General features: G+C 37.8%; 1 protein-coding gene and 1 pseudogene across 1 annotated transcript; both read right to left on the bottom strand.

Annotated features, from left to right (window-relative positions):
* Nucleotides 1-2602: 2602 nt before the first annotated feature.
* LOC108302340 lies at nucleotides 2603-4255 on the bottom strand (annotated as a pseudogene).
* Nucleotides 4256-14132: 9877 nt separating this feature from the next.
* Nucleotides 14133-18579, bottom strand: LOC108302381 (melanoma inhibitory activity protein 2-like). The gene has a single exon (XM_037737579.1). It carries the CDS (start codon nucleotides 17953-17955, stop codon nucleotides 16309-16311), a length of 1647 nt encoding a protein of 548 aa, XP_037593507.1. The 5' UTR covers nucleotides 17956-18579; the 3' UTR covers nucleotides 14133-16308.
* Between the last annotated feature and the right edge of the window lie 390 nt (nucleotides 18580-18969).

Genomic DNA, 18969 nt, shown 5'->3' with positions numbered 1-18969 from the left:
CAGCGATGGGGTTGCTTAAACAACAGAAATGTAGTTTCTTAAAGTTCTGAAGGCTGCAAGTCTAAAACCAAGGCGTTGGCAAGTGAGGCCTCACTATCTCTCTTTTTCTTTCTTTTCTTTTTTTTTTTTTTTTTCTTTTTTAAGATGAAGTCTCTCTCTCCTGCCCAGGCAGGCTGGAGTGCAATGGCGCAATCTCGGCTCACTGCAACCTTTGTCTCTCAGGTTCTAGCAATTCTCCCACCTCAACCTCCTGAGTAGCTGAGATTACAGGCACCCGCCATCATGCCCAGGTAATTTTTGTATTTTTGTAGAAATGGGGTTTCACCATGTTGGCCAGGCTGGTCTTGGACTCCTGACCTCAGGGGGTACACCCTCCTCAGTCTCCCGAAGAGCTGGTATTACAGGCATGAACCACTGCACCTGGCCAGGCCTCTCTCTTTTGCTTGCAGAAGGCTGCCTTCTTGTGCCCTCACAGGGTTCTCCTTTGGTCTCTCTTGTCTATGTCCTAATTTCCTTCTATTATAAGGACACTAGTCATATTAGATTCGAGTCCATCCATTATGACCTCATTTTACCTTAATTATTTTGCTAAAGGGCCTATTTCCACATACACTCACGTGCTGAAGTACTGAGAACTAGAACTTCAACATATGAATTTAGAGGATCATAATGCAGCTCATAACAAATATTTTTGTTTGTTTTCTGTTTATCTGTCTGGTCAATGCAAAAGTAGAATTATTTTTAGAGCAAGTTTTATACTCTCCTCTTCTTAACATCTTTAGCATTCTTAAATTTAAATGAACTAATGTATATTAATAAACTAGTGACGTATGTTTATATACTAATATTCATTGTTTTTTACAAGTAAGTAGAGAGTGAAAGTAAAACATAATAGTACAATTAGTGTTTTGGGAATCAAGAAAAAAATTAAATCAACCTTCTGTCCTGTGACTTTGTCAGAATGCGGCAGGTCAGGTTTCCATTAGCAGCCAGAGCAGCCAGTTTCAGCAAGCCCCTTCACTATAAATCTGATAAATACATAAACATTAAAGAACTGAGGAAACTGGTGCCTGAGTATGAGAGCTGGAATGTGGCATCAAACCCATTACAATCCCACCTGAGTTTTCTCAGACTCTAAAGCAAGCTTGTCCAACACTCGGCCTATGGGCTACATGCAGCCCAGGATGGCTTTGAATGCAGCCCAACACAAACTGGTAAGCTTTTTTTGGGTTTTGTGTGTGTGCAATTTTTTAAAAATTATTTTTTAGCTCATCAGCTATCATTAGCATTAGTAGATTTTATGTATGGCTGAAGACAGTTCTTCTAATCTGGCTCAGGGAAACCAAAAGATTGGACATCCCAGGTCTCATCCAATAATAAAATTATTCTTACACATACACCTCCTTCCAGGGCCCACTTAAGAAACTTTCCAAGGCTCTAGAGAAAGCTTTCCAGACCCCAGACCCTAGTTACATATTAGACAGAGATTAAATAAAATACTCCTGCTGGTAGGTACACTCCCACATGTAGGCATGGAGCTTTAAATATATATGTGCACCAGAGAAAAACTTCTAACTTTGAGTTGGTCTGGTGAGTTACCCCAACCTTCTTGCTGATTGCAGAAATAAACTCTTCTCCCAGTCAGTCTGCATCTCATTACTGGACCTCGAGAACAAGCAGCTGGACAGACTATGCTAGTATGGGAACAAGGACATCATCATCCTGGCTGGAGGAGATTTCACTTTACTATGAATGCCTGTAAGATTCTGTTTGTACTCATACCACACTGGTAGCACACTCGTGGTTATTTCTGCTGCTGCTGAGATTTTTCTCTACTACTTTGTACATTCCATTTGTACACACTTTTCTCTAGATTGAGAGTATTATGTGTGTGCATGTGTGTGTGTGTGTGTGTGTGCACATCCTGTGGGTGAAAGAAAGCTAAACTGAAACCTGAAGTACAGAATGTGAACCAAGCGAAATAGAGTCAAGGAAAAAGGACATCCGATGTTTAACCTGAGGCAAGAAACAGAATGGCCCATCCAATAGACTGCAATTGTTTAGCAGAGTAGATATGTAATAAATCTGATTTAAAATGGTTTACTTAAGATACACATTTCAGAAAATATGAGCATGATCTTCCCTTATATCTGAATCTGTGTATCTCATGTATGCAAATTACGCAGAAAGAAAACCCCTCATTAGAGTACATGTAGAAAACTTAGCCCTTGTTTTGCACTTTCTGCAGTTTAAATAAATAAACCTTTTGCTGTGAATACTACTCAGAATGGCAGATTTGGTTGATGCAAAGGTAATTGCGGGTTTTGCCATTATTTTATTTTTCTTCTTCTTTTTAATCTTTATTTACAAAGTACACAACTCCTCTTGTCACAGACACAAACACACTCACATTCCAAGGAGGAGCCCATTAAGAGCAACAACAGACCGGAGGGAACAATGGGGCCTTATTGAACACTGGTCTGTGTACCCCAGACTAGGGATCCCTGGAAACGTTTTCTCAGATACAACTTTTCACCTCCAAGACAGAAAAAAAGATCTCAATCTGGAGGCCTGCCCACGCACAAGGCAGAAATCTCCACACTCAGTCTTCGGCTTCATCAAACTGTCTTGTTTCAAAGGCCATCTTGGAATAATGGGTTGTCAGTGGAGGTGGATGGTAACAGCTGGGGTTATAGATCATGTCTTCTTGTGGGGCACAGCTGACTCAAGGTTTGAGATCTTGAGAAGTGCTCTCCTGGATGTCATCAGCATCATATAGATTCCGTTGATCTACTTTCAACTTCAAGTCCCAATCCTCATTAAAAAGACTGCCAGGCTCTTCCTTGGGTGGACGGTTTGTTCCCTCTGACAGCTCCCAGGGATTCAGTTCTCCATCAGAGTCCTCCTCATCCACAGCAAATCCTTCCTTTTCGGAATGGGTCCCCTCACCCTGGGCTGGGCTGTCATTAGGAGGCTCTGTGCTCTAACTGCTAGTCAATACGTAGTCTTCTCAGTCTCCTGACCGGAGTGGTCAGCTGCAGCAAAGCCAGCCTCCAGACTGCGGGGCGCTTTCTGTGCGCTCGGCAGCGGCGGGCCCTCAGACTGCTATGCAGCCCCCTGCTCCTGGGCCTCGGGCAGCCTGAAGGTCCATGCCTGCCTGCTAGCAGCTTGGCGCCCTGGACGTTGGGGGCACGTGACATGCCATTACTTTCCACGGCAATTACTTTTGTACCAACCAAATACATACCAGTATCAATCTAAAATATTGCTGCTTTTCAAATTTTCTCCCTTGCATTCTGAATATATATTTTAATAATGTGAATAGAGGTAAATGAGAAAAAATTATGGAATCTGTAAAATAAGTTATAAGTGAAGGTCTCATGCTATATTAGAGGTATTTAATCAATTACTGAATGTGGTTTCTATGTACAAATACATGACTCATGCAATCCTGGTGGAAAATTACTTAGAAAATTGTTTCTTTTTTATTAATTTTGAAACAAATGTTCATTGTCTCATTGAACTTTGTTTTCTAACACTGGCAGAGAAGGATGGCTAATATAGATGTCTTTCAAATGGTGACTAAATTAATCTCATTTCTCTGTATTATTTATCAGACTACTAAGTACAACCAACAGGCATTTTCACAGATACTTGCCGTTCCAGAACTAAGCACTCCTGCCATCCTAAGCATGTAGGATGCTATTAAATGACTTGCCTTGCCAATTCATCTCACAACGTCTAGTCCATCCAGATCCCAGTTTGGTGAATGAATATAACAAAAATAGAGAACTTTACACTCTGTAAAGTTTGTGTCATTTTCAGATATTCATAGATTACAGATAAATTTTGTTGTTAGCTATCATTATACACATACACACATACATTTCTATTATTTGGCAGGCTCAAAAGAGATGAGGCAAAAAAACTTATTAAAATTGCTTTATTACATGATACAGACATTCTTGTATTTCTGATGCATACTTATTTACTAACATCCCTTTTTATTTTTAATTTTTAGGCTCTGATTGTCTCTATATTGGCATGCTTGCTAAGATAAGTTAAAATCTGGCCCTAAGATGCAAGGGGTTGGAGACAGATAAGTGTTCGGATCTTTGGAAAACTGAATGCTTCTAACAATAGGAATATATTCTCTCATCGTGAATATACCCTTTCTATTGTCTTTCTTCACCCCCTTACTTTTGCTACTCAAACATGCATATTCTATTGTTAAAGCATTCATTGCTTCCGTCATGTAATCTTTTAAAAATTTTCTATAGTGTCCATGGCATGTATCAATCATATGCAAGTGTTCAGTAAACACTGTGAGGTGAGTGAAGAACTCTGGAGTCCTAAGTTCTTCTCATTTCCCTAAGGAGAAGGCCCCTCTACTTTCTTCATTACAGTATTTGTAAATTTGAAGACAGCAAGTATATCTGTTCTTCAAAATCTTTGTATGCTATGGTGCTCATTTTCCATGCTGGCTAGATTCTATTAATTTATAGTTATGAATAGCTTTCAGAAAATGGATCAGTAAAGAAAAAGACTCAAAACTGTTTATGTGAATTTATTTCTAAGTCCTGGACATTGCTCTAACCAGCATTTATTATCTTGAGTCTTATCACACTTCTGATATTGCTATTAACATAATCCTTATTTCTAAAAGGAAAAACTGAGGCAAGGAGAAGTTGAATAATTTACCCACAGACACAGCTTGTAACTGGGTGAACAGCAGAAGAGAGGCTGGGTTGAATCTAGATAGAGATCCTTAATCTAGAATTTTTGCTTTTAACCAATATCCTGTAGTTAAATCTTTCTCACGGAGGTTCATATTCCCTCCCTTAGTGAACAGCTCTGTCCAACCAAATAAAGAATGCAAATCAAAGAATTGCATTTACTCTGCAAATGGAGCTTTAAGAAAAGTTCCCTAACAACCTAATTATATAGCTGTCACACAGCAAATTCATAATGAAATTATTTTTAAAATTATCTACTAAGTGAGAACTTCTATTTTTGATTAGAAGGGATACAGAAAAAAAGTATATCTGATGGAGCCTGTCTAGAACCACTTGAGATATCTTTGGGGAGACCTACAGATAAAAATGAAACAAAAGGCAAGCATGCAGTAGGTAGTAAATAAGGAAGTGATAAAGGCATTCAGCACACATGACAAGTTCTGAATGGTTTGAAAAGAGGGACATCACTGTGGGCTGCACTGTTGGAAAGACTGAGTTTCATGGTGTTAAAGAATTTGAACCAAATTTTACAGAGGCTCCAAAGTATAGACCACTGGGAAGGCCATAAAATCCTTTCCATTCAAGATCAGCTACAGGAGTAAACATATGGTTAAGAAAGAACACAGTATATTTTTAAGATAACAAGGATGTGAGTAGGACTAGAGGATAGGGTGGATTTAACATAGGAGAGAGATTTGCAGTGAGACGGATCAGCTAGTTTGATACTGCATAAAGTCTGGAGAGGAGGTAAAAGCTTTATAATTTGAGATGCAGAAAATCAGAAAATAGAAATCAGTGTTTTAGGAAGTAACTCAATGAAAGTTTTGTTCGTGATATATGGAAACCTCTAGAAACTCAAGTCAGGGAAAGCAAATAGAAGGCTAGCAATCATTCAGTAATAAATGAATGAAAATCTGGCTTATAATGGTGATGATGGATAAGAAAAGCAGTGAATAAATGGCTCAGGGGATACAGGGGAAGAGAGAGAAAAAATAAAAATTTAAAATAATAATTATTATAACAACAATAATAGTGAGGTTGGATCCTGACGGAAAAGAAAAGTAATACTTTTATTACTGAAAATAGCAGGGGTTCCACCTTGAGGTGGGAAAATGACCTCAGTATGTAACTTGTGAGTTGACATTAACATATACGATAGGAATGTTTCCTAAATGTCTAGAGATTTCACACTGGTCCATTTGTGAGGAGCAAATTAGGAAATTTGAACTTGGTGAAATAGTAAATACTGAAGATCTCAGTATAAATCATTACAATGATTGAGCTCTCTAAGAAGGAAAATATGCCCATCAGTGGAAAGAAAGTTTCTTCAGGAACAGCATATGTATAGTCAGAAACAGGAAATATAGAAAGTAACATTTTATAGTATAGGAAAGTGGTATGAACAGCATTAAACATCTTATCTTTGGTATTTAAAAAACTGAATGTGGTCATCACAGAATTAAATGAAATGTGATGTGAGAAATTCAGAATAATAATTACAGGGTGCAGGTAAAGAAAATAGCACTCTAATTGATATGATAGAGTAGGCCAGATGGGATATAAACAGATTTTCTTCAAAGAGAAGGAACACTAAAATCAAGGATTTAGGGTGGATATGTGACAAAGAGTGATGAGATCCAGGTTTAATTTCAACTATAGTGGAAAGTAAAAGAAAGAACAATAGAGTCAAAATGTGTTACTGAAAATCTGGGGAAGATTGAGAAATGAACTAAGGCATCAGTATAAATAATGAAATCATCAGAAAGATTTCTGAGAGAAGAGGAAAAGCAGAAGAATGACAATTGGGTTTAAATTGTCCAAGGAAATGAAAAGGAATCATGGTAGTTACAGGTGGGTAGTGGGTAACACAGCTTTCGCTACATGTCCCTGACATGCTTTTACATGTCAGTAAAGTACGGAACTATACATTGTAAACTCTACTTTATAAAAATGTTAAAAAGTTAATAAGGTTTAGACAACCAAAGTATTCAATTGAATATGGCACGAATGACAATCTAAGCCACATACTATGCTATACTAGGTGTTGCAAATAAGGCTTACTGGGAAAGGATTTGGCATATAATCTCATTTTTAATTATGTAATTCTTAGAGCTACGTAATTAAAACTCAACTAAGAAAAAAATCTGTAAATGGATTTCTGTCCTGGGAAACTTATATCCACATGATTTTTTTTTTAGTACAAGTTATTTTAATATACTCTCTCTTCCTCTCTCTCTCTCTCTCTCTTTCTCTCTCTTTTGAACCAGATATACTGAAAAGCTAACAATAGTAGATTGAATATGTAAATAAAATGTCTTTATTTCTGGCAAACTTTGTTTAGTCTTGCATATAAGTCTAAAAACACAAGATTTTCATATACATTTTAGTAGGCATATAAATTAAAATATTTTGCCTTCTCAAATAATAACAGGCAACTTCATCCCTGCAAATTATAATTACCTTTCAAGGGGAACCTTGAATTCACTTGTATCCTTGTTTATTTCCATAGGTACTCTACTGTTTTCTTAGACATTCTGAATTAATCATCCAGCCACTCAAAGACCTATTTATAATTCACAGTGCATTGATTTTATCTGCTCATTTCTTGCCACAAATCTCTCAAAAGGAAAGTTCAAACATGTATACTTTCTTCTATTATTTCCTATGAAAAATGCTGCATCTAACACTACATCACAGGTATTTTTTCCCCTTAGTTGTCATTTACAACTTACCTCATTCAAATCAAAACTACAAAAAAAATTCAGAAAACTTTTTTTTTAACATAAAACCATGGGTTATTAAAGTGGCTTCATAACAACTAATCATGACACACTTGAGCTACATGTATAAACCCTTCTACTCTTGAAGGTAACAGAATCAACGTAATGCCACTACATCTATGTCAGTAAAGTACAGAAGTATACGTTGCAAATTCTACTTTATAAAAATCTTTAAAAAGTTAATAATGTTTAGACAAAAAGTTTCATAGTTTTCATAATTTTGTTATTTCTTTTCCCTATTAAATAATTCTTTCCTATCTCATTTTATTGCTTCACCATCATATATAAATTAATTTATAGCTCATGGATAAACAAGATTTGATTATCATAATCTACTACTGATTTTCAAGAAACATAATAGATAAAGCAAAAAAAGAAAATGAGTTTTAAAAGCAAGGCCAAAGTTTAATGTATTATTTAGGAGCTTCTGAAAATAGGATAATAACCACCTATCCACTGCATGGATTGCAGAAGCTACACATTCTTTCCCTCTCTATGTGTTTGCAGTCCATTTTCAGCTCCTCCCAATCAGTAAGTGAGTCTGTTTCTCTATCCCTTGAACCTGGACATGGCCATGTGACTTTCCATGACCAATGAGACATTAGCAATTGATGTGCAAGTAGAGACTTATAGAATATCTTCAGATATTGGGCCAGTGCTGATGTGGAACCCTGAGAACATCCCAAGGTACCATACTGGATAATTACAGACTTGTGGCCTAGTTACTCAGCATACAGTCTGCCAACTGCCAGGCATATGAGAGAGGCCATCCTGGATCATCCAGCCATCATCTGACCCACCAGCTGGTTACAGAAATTGAAGAGCTAACACAGACCAGAAGAACTACATAGCTAACCCATAAATAGTAGAATAAATGAGCAGTTCTTTTAAGTCACTGAATTCTGGAATGGTTTGTTTTGCAACCAAAGGCAATTGATATCAACTAATCTTTGAAACCTTTGGCTATGAATTAAAAAATATAAATTTAATTAAATTTAAATTGATATTCAGTAAAGTATTAAAGCAAACTAAATATGGCATGAGAAGGACTTCATACTTCTATATTTGAGTCCCTGTGAATGAACTGCAACCTAACTTAATAGGTAGAGAAGATTAAAAACCTTATTTAGAAGTATGCACCTGTAACGATAGCTGAGTCTTGTCCAATCCCAGTGGCCATATTTCAACAATTCATACACTCCTGAGGGTTCAAAATGTGTTCAAACGAGTCAAACACCAACCTGTAATCAGTGCAGTTATTCTGTACCTCACTTCCAATTTCAGCATGTCATTTTCCTTTTTTTGTCTGTAAATCTTCCACCACGTGGCTGTGCTGGAGTCTCTTTGAATCTGCTGTGATTCTATGGGCTGCTCAATTTGTGAATTGTTCATTGCTCAATTAAACTCCCTTAAAATTCATTCAGATAAAGTTTTTCTTTTATCAACAGAAATAACTCTGGTCAAGAATTAGGAACCTCAGTATCCCCAGCCTCCTTCGCCTATACAGATCTTGCTTGGCAGTGATCTAATATTGTTATGCTAATTCCTATTTGAATTACTATCCCCAAGTCCACCCAGCATCTCTATCTTATGATGGGTGTGTCAGTTTGTCAGTCTCCTATCCATCCTTCCTTCTCTCCATTCCTAATCAGCCTCACTAACTATAATAACTTCAGAGCCAACCACAGGTTTCTGGTAAAGTTCAAGTTTTATAACAAACATTGACTATAACTCTTTTTCACAAGGACATAACTCAGCACTTTCTGATTCTGTAAACAGAAACCTGATTAGATTCCCTAACATCACGTATTGGGGCACTCGACCAAGCCTGAATACCTATGAAGAAAAATGTTCAGCTTCCTGTCTAGTTACGGTTATAATTCTCAAAATAGAACTATGCTATCCCAAAATATGCCTCATTGGCATAGGATTATTCTGAGTTGAAAGCAATTGAGAAATGGCAGACATAGGAAAAGATCAACCATCTAAAGAATAGCAGAGTATAAATTTCCCTTCATGAAGGTGTCCCACCCTCTCAGTCCTGAAAGGAAAACGTTTATCACCAGTGAAAAAGAAAGCACCAAGATGAATCCATACAAACAAAATCTTACAAAAATAACCATTATCTTCCATTAATTTACAGCATGTATTTATCTTCCCATAATTTACAGCCTGTAAAATCCCCAACCCCTTTCCTCTGTCTACTGAGGTCTCCACAACTTCTCATGCTTTGTTAAAAGGGCATATAACTCTTTCAGGTCTAATTTCTTCTTCAGGTCTTCACTCCAGGTCTTCACTTCTTTTCAATGAATGACTCCTTGTACATGCAAAAATTCACATCAAGTAAAATTTGTGTGCTTTTTCTCTTATTAACATTTCTTTTGTCAGTTTAATTCACAGATCCCAGTCACAGAAGCTAAGAAAATAGAGGAAGTAATTTTTCTTCCCCTACATCTACCGCAGGACGTCTTTTGAGATAGACTCAGAAAATGTTGAATACATGGGAGCCAGACTGAAACTAATTTTTAGCTTGCAACGAAATGAAGGGGAGATTTCATATTTTCTTGTCCTTTTCACTAATCGTGACTGATGGCAACTTCTACTCTCCACAATCAATGACTATGTAACCTTTTATCTTCCTTTGGATCATAAAAATTAACCTATGACCCCATCTTGCTTACTCCCTATAGACAACTTACATTTTTTATTTTTCCCCCTTTTCTATCTTGGCAATAAATAATAAAACAATGCTCCATTAGACCTGTTCAATAGTTGTAATTATCTCAATCTTAAAATTGATTTAGCTAATAAATGTAGATGCGTAAAAGTATCCTTTTCTGTTTTATAAAAACTAAAACTTAAAAATCTAAAATTCTTATATTTTGAGAATGAATGTCTGCATTCTATAAGCAAATTAAAAATACATGCATTCTAAAAGCTGACTTCTTAAACTTTTTAAGTAAAAAAAAACCAACATAATCAAATATGTTTTGAAACACCCCTAAAAAATAAGGAAATAGCCCTTGTAAAGAAGAGAGAAAGACATTTCCAGTGAAATATAATTATAACTTAAAAGTGAAGTATTACTACCAGGAGCCTTGAAAAAGCAATCTAAAAATACTATAAAGCTATTATTTACAAGTTTGAATCCTAATTACAAACATAGGAATTATATCTTATTGTAATTTGTTGACAGTATCAAGCTGGAGATTAAACAAAGTCAATGTCTATAAATAAGAGAAAAGAAAGATAGGAATCAACTTTCATGTAATTCAATATGGTTGCTAATCCTATTTAAATTCCAAACATGCATATCTATGAGATTTGACCAATTAATTTACTAAAGGTGTCTATTTCAATATTTAAAAGTGAATGCCTTGAAAGTTATTTATTTATATTTACTTTATTAAATATTAAATGTTTTAGACACTCAAAATAGTAGAGAGAAGAATATGACTTGACAAATCTTAATATTATGCTTCATTTTTTAAGAATAAACTTATGGCTATTGTTCTAAATATATAGTTCTCTCAATACCGTTTCTCTTTCTCTCTTATCTCTCCAGAGAAAGCAAGATGTTGATGATGTATAATTTTTAATGTGCTTAATTTTTAAATTTTGAACTAATTTTAGGCTTACAGAAAAGTTTCATAAATTAGTACAGGCAGTTGCCTTCTATTTTTAACAAAAATGTCTCACATAATTGATTATATAATTATCAAAAAATTCTTAAAATTTAAAAGTATTACTATGTTATTTCAAAAACAATATGTTGTATTCTTTACATACGTTTCAATACCACATCAACCATAATATTATTTGACAACACTTTTATTGTGTTATACTATGATTTCTAATCAAATTGTGTTTAAGATAACTATGTAAATAGATGTACACTAGTGCTTTTTTAAAAGTACTGCACAATATACCATTATTCTCTCTAAACTGTGAATTGCTTGCTGGGTGAAAGAATTTGCACCATTTCAAAATTTTTAAATATTACACAGAGCTTTTCAGAGTACTTGCATAAAACTGTCATTTTTATCAATAGTACATGAAAGTCTGGTTTCTCTTCATCACAAAACGTTTAAAAACTTTTGCCGAATTATAGGTGTAAAATCTCATTGTTTCATTATAAATTTTCCTTATGGTTGGAGAGATTGACTATACTTTAGTGTAATTATGTTTTCTTTTCTGTCTCCTAGCATAACTTGTACATATTTATTTTCATCTCTGTATTGGTACATTATAAACTTCAGTTGTAATCGTTTGATGCTTTTAAAGATCAGAACTATACACCGCTAGTGTTTTGTTTTGTCTTTTAAATTTCTTCATAGATTCTGTTGCAAACAGTTTTCAGTTACACTGAGATGAAATATACTAAACTTATACTTCCTGATTTGTTTTTGTATGTAATTTGTGAAATTTGTTCTTACCCTGAATTTACAAAAATATATACTCTTTGATATTAAAAAGCTGATCATATCTACATTATTAAAATTCTTCAAATTTATTTTTGAATGGAGTTTCAGTTGGAGATAACATTTTGTTGCATTTTTGCCATATAAATTGTTCTGGCATAATTCATTAAATGCTGTTCATTATTTTTCAGTTTACTTGTAATGCCAAATTTGCAATGTATAAGCGATTTACATACAGTTATATATATATGCATAAATCTGCTTTTGAGCCCAATGTTCTTTATCATTTAACTTTCTTATATAAAAAGTAGCTGATTTTACAATTATTAATGCCAAACAAGTCCTTAAATCAACCAAAAATTTATTTAATTAGGCATAAAGTGACAACCACATTTGTCTACAACCACAGTAAATAAGTACACAAATATTGTCAGGTTTTTTGCTGTGGTTCCCGATGATCAGTAGCAGGCTCATTTGAAGGCAGAGTCAACCCTGATGGGGACTTGAGATCAGTCAAAATTGCTTTAGAGAAGAACACAAATACTGTCAGCTTTCTTGCTGTGGTTCCGGATGTTCAGTAGCAGGCGTATATAAAGGCAGAGTCAATCGTGATGGGGACTCAAGATCAGTCACACTATTTTGGAGGAAAACACAAATACTGTCAGCTTTCATGCTGTGGTGCCAGATGTTCAGTGGCAGATCACTTGAAGACCGAGTCAACCCTTACTGGGACTCAAGATCAGTTAAAATTATGTTGGAGGAGAACACAAATACTGTTAGCTTTCTTGCTGTGGTGCCAGATGTTCAGTGGCAGGCTCACTTGAAAGCAGAGTCAACTCTGATGGGGACTCAAGATCAGTCACAACTACTTTAGAGGAGAACACAAATACTGTGAGCTTTCTTGCTGTGGTGCCGGATGTTCAGTGGCAGCCACACTTGAAGGCTGAGTCAACCCTGATGGGGACTTGAGATCAGCCACAACTACTTTAGAGGAGAACATAAATACTGTAATCTTCCTTCCTGTGGTGTCAGATGTTCAGCAGCAGGCTCGGTTGAAGGCAGAGTCAACCCTAATGGGATCTCAAGATCAGTCACAACTACTTTGGAGGAGAACACAGTGTCAGCTTTCTTGCTGTGGTGCTGCTTGTTCACTGGCAGGCTCACTTGAAGTCTGAGTCAACCCTCATGGGACTCAAGATCAGTCACAACTACTTTGGAGAAGAACACTATTGCTGTAGTGCCAAAGTTCAGTGGCAGGCTTACTTGAATGCTGAGTCAACCCTGAAGGGGACTCAAGATCAGTCACAACTATTTCGGAGAACACACATACTGTCAGCTTTATTGCTGTGGTACTGGATATTCAGTGGCAGGCTCAATTTAAGTGGAGTCAATCCTGATGGTGACTCAAGATCAGTCACAACTACTTTAGAGGAGAACACAAATACTGTCAGCTTTCTTGCTGTGGTCCCAGATGTTCTGTAGCAGTCTCAGTTGAAAGTGGAGTCAACCCTGATGGGAACTCAATATTAGTCCCAACCTCTTTGGAGGAGAACACAAATAGTGTAAGCTTTCTTGCTGTGGTGCCGGATGTTCAGTGGCAGGATCACTTCAAGGCAGAGTCAACCCTGACAGGGACTCAAGATTAGTTAAAATTACATTGGAGGATAACACAAATTGTCAGCTTTCTTCCTGTTGTGTCGATGTTCAGTGGCAGGCTTACTTGAAGTTGGAATCAACCCTGATGGGGACTCAAGATCAGTCTAAATTACTTTGGAAGAGAATCAAATACTGTGAGTTTTTTTTTACTGTGTTGCCAAATGTTCAGGGGCAGGCTCACTTGAGGATGGAGTCAGCCTGATAGGGACTTGATATTAGTCACAACTACTTTGGAGGAGAACACCAATATTGTCAGCTTTCTTGCTGTGGTGCTGGATGTTCCCTGGCAGGCTCAGCTAAGGGTGGAGTCAACCCTGATGTGGACTTGAGAACAGTCAAAAATATGTTATAGAAGGACACAAATATTGGCAGCTTTCTTGTTGCGGTTCCGAATGTTCAGTGGCAGGCTCAGCAGAAGCCAGAGTCAAACCTGATGGGGACTCAAGATCAGTCACAACCACTTTGGAGGAGAACATATATAGCGTCAGCTTTCTTGCTGTGGTGCCAGATGTTCAGTGGCAGGCTCAGTTGAAGGTGGAATCAATCCTGATGGGGACTCAAGATCAGTCACAACTACTTTAGAGGAGAACACAAATACTCTCAGCTTTCTTGCTGTGGTGCTGGATGTTCAGTGGCAGCCTCACTTGAAGGCTGAGTCACCCCTGATGGGGACTCGAGATCAGTCACAACTACTTTAGAGGTGAACATAAATACTGTCAGCTCTTGCTGTGGTCCCAGATGTTGAGTCACAGGCTCATTGAAGACTGAGTCAACCCTGATAGGTACTAGAGATCAGTCTGAATTACTTTGGAGGAGAACACAAATACTGTCAGCTTTTTTGCTGTGATGCTAGATGTTCAGTAGCAGGCTCAGTTGAAGGCAGAATCAACCCTGATAGGAACTTGAGATCAGTCACAAGTATGTTGGAGAAGAACACAAATATTGTCAACTTTCTTGTTGTGGTGCTGGATGTTCAGTAACAGGCTCAGTAGAAGCCAGAGTGAACCATGATGGGTACTTGAGATCAGTCACAAGTACTTCGGAGGAGAACACAAATACTGTCAGCTTCCTTGGCATGATGCCAGATGTCCAGCAGCAGGTTCACTTGAACATGGAGTCAACCACAACTGGGACTTGAGATCAGTCACAACTACTTCAGAGGACAACACAAATACTGTCAGCTTCCTTGCCATGGTGCCAGATGTTCAGCAGCAGATTCAGTTGAAGGTGGAGTCAACTCTGACTGAGACTTGAGATCAATCACAACTACTTTGGAGGAGAACACAAATACTGTCAGCTTTCTTGCTGTGGTGACGGATGTTCAGTGGCAGGCTCACTTGAAGGCTGATTCAACACTGAAGGGGACTCAAGATCAGTCACAACTATTTCAGAGGAGAACACAAATATTGTCAGCTTTCTTGCTGTGGTGCTGGATGTTCAGTGGCAGGCTAACTTGAAGTCTGAGTCAACCCTGAAGGGGAATCAAGATCAGTCACAACTATTTCAAAGGAGAACACAGATAGTGTCAGCTTTCTTGCTGTGGTGCTGGATGTTCACTGGCAGGCTCACTTGAAGGCTGAGTCAACCCTCATGTGACTCAAGATCAGTCACAACTGCTTTGGAGGAGAACACAAATAATGTCAGCTTTATTGCTGGGGTGCCAAATGTTCAGTGGCAGGCTCACTTTAAGATGGAGTCAGCCTGATGGGGACTTGATATTAGTTCCAACTACATTGGAGGAGAACACAAATATTGTCATATTTCTTTCTGTGGTGCCGGACGTTCACTGGCAGGCTCACTTGAAGGCTGAGTAAACCCTGACTGGGACTCGAGATCAGTCACAACTACTTTGCAGGGGAACACAAATATTGTTGGCTTTCTTGCTGTGGTGCCAGATGTTCAGGGGCAGGATCACTTGAAGGCAGAGTCAACCCTGAAGGGGACTCAAGATCAGTCACAACTACTTTAGAGGAGAACACAAATAGCGTCAGCTTTCTTGCTGTGGTGTTGGATGTTCTGTGGCAGGCTCATTTGAAAGCTGAGTCAACTTTTATGGGGACTGGAGATCAGTCACAACTACTTTAGAGGAGAACATAATATTGTCAGCTTTCTTGCTGTGGTCCCAGATATTCAGTAGCAGGCTCAGTTGAAGGTGGAGTCAACCTTGACAGGGACTGGAGATCAGTCAAAATTATGTTGGAGGAGAACACAAACCTTTCAGCTTTCTTGCTCTGGTGCCAGATGTTCAGTGGTAGGCTCACTTGAAGGTGGAGTCAACCCTGATTGGTACTCAGTATTAGTCCCAACCTCTTTGGAGGAGAACACAAATACTGTCAGCTTTCTTGCTGCGGTGCCAGATGTTCAGTGGCAGGATCATTTCGAGGCAGAGTCAACTCTGACGGGGACTCAAGATCAGTCAAAATTACATTGGAGGATAACACAAATTGTCAGCTTTCTTCATGTGGCACCGATGTTCAGTGGCAGGCTCACTTGAAGGTGGAGTCAACTCTGATGGGGACTCGAGATCAGTCTACATTACTTTGGAAGAGAATCAAATACAGTCAAGTTTTTTGCTGTCGTGCTCGATGTTCAGTAGCAGGCTCATTCGAAGGCAGAATCAATTCTGAGGGAACTAGAGATCAATCTGAATTATTTTTGTTCAGTTGCAGGGTCATTAGAAGATGGAATCAACCCTGCAGGATCTCACTTCTCCCTTCAGTGTATAGGGGTAGGGAGGAAAAATCCAGGTCTTGGTGGAAGGCAAGGAGGAAAAGCCCTGGGTGGATAGGCATTCCTCATTGCAAATGGAGCATATGGTGGAACTGGGAAATCTCTTGGTGGAAAATCATGTGAAGAAACTCCCAACCTGTTTCCTGGAGGAGGTGGGGGGCAAGGAGGTCCTCTTCTCATATTGGTAACAAATAGGTAATGCTCTCTGCCAAATCCTGTATTTGGAACATCAAGTGCAGCACGATCTTTGTGTAAAAATTTGAATTTAAACTCCATTTCAGTTAATTTTTGTCTCTTGTGAGCATTTTCTTTCCTGAAATCATTGAGGATTCCTTCAGCAGTCTGAACTGCCAACCAATTTTCATGTTCTTTTCTCTTATAGGAAACCATCTGCCCTTGATAAGAAAGAATCATTCTTTCCAACTTTTCTTCAAGATCTTTGACTTGCTTTCTATAGTTCTCTAGATGGTCAGTGGTATAGTTGATCTTTCTGTCTACTTTAGAAAGCTTCTCTTCATTCTCTAACTTTTTGTAAAGTCTCATTGAAGTTTCTTGATATAATTCGGTCATTACTTTAAGTTGCTGTTGAAGCTTCTGATTCTCGCTTTCAAAATGTGTGTTTTCTGACTGTAAAGATGCTTGTTCAGACTGTAGATGTTTAATATGGTCTCTAAGATCTTTCTGTGTTTCATTAATTTTGGACAACTGAATATAAATTTGGTTTCTTTCTCCTTGTAAAGTTTTTAAAGTATATAACTTAGCATGAATCAGTTTCTTCAAAGCTCCTTTTGGAGTATCATCTAAGTAGGCACCATTTTCCAATTCATTGTTCATTTCCAATGTCAAGTTATGATAATCCATTCTGTCTTCTCCAAGCATAGTAGCCCAATCTTTAATCTTCAGCAAGTGTTCAGTCAGAGTCTTGATGTGATCGTCTTTATCAATTAGTACTTGTTCTGTGTGCACTTTGGAGTCTTCAAATGATATTTTCTGTTTACTAAGTTCACTCACTTGTTCTTTCCGTACTGCAGCTTCTTGCAAAAGGTGTTTATGGCTTTCCTGAAGTTGAGAATTTTCATTCAAAGCATCTTTTATTTCTGTCTTCAGTTGTTCTCCATTCATTTGCAATATCCTGAAGGTCATTTTGGCTTCAGCCTTTTGCGATTTGAGGGATTTTGAGTGACCTTCTAATGACTGTATCATTTTTGAACTATCCGCCATCAACTTCTCTTGTCTAGTATGTTTAGATGTCTCTTCCTTTAACTCTTTTTCTAGATAGAATATTTCATCCTTAATTTCAGAAATGGACCTGTTAAGCTTTTCACAGGCTGTCTGCAAACTTTGTGCTTCTGCTGTCTCCTTCTCAAAGCTGTTATCCTGTAAAGATGACTCTACTTTATAGTCTCCACACTCTTTCTGAGCACGCCTAGATTTTTCAAGCAGTTTGCACTTTTTTTCAATTAGTTCACAAAGCACTACGGCAAGCTTTTTCTCTCTTTCCACATAAAGCCAACTCCTAACTGATCTGATAGTCCTCCACAAAAACAGGGGAATAGCAGAAAATCCAATAACACCTGCCCATATTACTAATTCCCATGGAAAACCATTAGAATTTGATACCATACTTTCCATCAGTGCGGCCACAATCCTGGGTAGCTCCTAAAAGACCATCCCCAGGTACAGCTGAGGGGGTAGCTCTGGGCTCCTCCACAGCACCAAGGCTGTTCTGGTGGTCACCGCAGAAACCCCAGCCTGTTGTGGTCACAGAACACAGAACCTTCAGTTTGGAACCGGGGCGGACCACTGCGGAGCTGGCTGCAGGGGGAGCTGGGGGACCCAGGAGGTGGGGGACACTGGAGAACAGGTAGACTTCAATCTAAAACCTGAATCCATACGCATCAACCAGAGAGGACCACTGTGGAGTTAGCTGTGGGGGGAGCTGGGGGATGTGAGCACCCACAGGCCTCACAGGCCCACGCTGCCCACCCCAACCCCTTTGTTACACTTTACATCCTGAGGCAGTGCAGGTCCGGGCCCGACCCCCATTTAACTGTTTTATATTGGTAATATCATATCATGTTAATTAATTTAGTTTGTTAATAAAAACCTTTGTCAAGGAGAGACTGCAAATTTGTATTTCTTCAAAATTGCCTTGGCCATTATAGACATTTTGTTCTATGTTAATTCTACTATCAACATACAAAGTTTCATTAAAAAATTATTTTGGCTGTTTTTTGTTTGTTTTTAGAAACAGAGTCTCTGTCACCCAGGCTAGAGTGCAGTGGTGCAATCGTAGCTCACTACAGCCTCAAAACCCTGGACTCAAGAGATCCTCCCACCTCAGCCTTCCAAGTGGCTAGGACTATAGGTGTATGCCACCACACTGAGATATTTTGGCATTCTGAATTGCATTATATTTAAAGATATTTTGGGACAAATTTCCATAGCTATGGAAATTGACTTTTTGCATCATGAAAGTAACATTTTCCCTCTTTAAGATTATCTTTTATGTCCTTCACAAACATTTTGTAATTTTCTACGTTAATGTTTTGTTGTTTTGTGCATACTTTGTTTTTATTACTAGTTTAAGAATAGCTTTTTAAAAATCATATTCTCTCTCTTTTTTTTTTTTTTTTTTTTTTTTTT

The sequence above is a fragment of the Cebus imitator genome, unplaced genomic scaffold (assembly GCF_001604975.1).
Source record: "Cebus imitator isolate Cc_AM_T3 unplaced genomic scaffold, Cebus_imitator-1.0 Scaffold40, whole genome shotgun sequence".
Taxonomy (NCBI): domain Eukaryota; kingdom Metazoa; phylum Chordata; class Mammalia; order Primates; family Cebidae; genus Cebus; species Cebus imitator.
This window is presented reverse-complemented; position numbering and strand designations above follow the sequence as displayed.

What these genes read in the sequence shown, in the direction of transcription:
- LOC108302381 (XM_037737579.1), bottom strand. Translation starts at nt 17,955, where the DNA reads ATGGAAAGTATGGTATCAAATTCTAATGGTTTTCCATGGGAATTAGTA.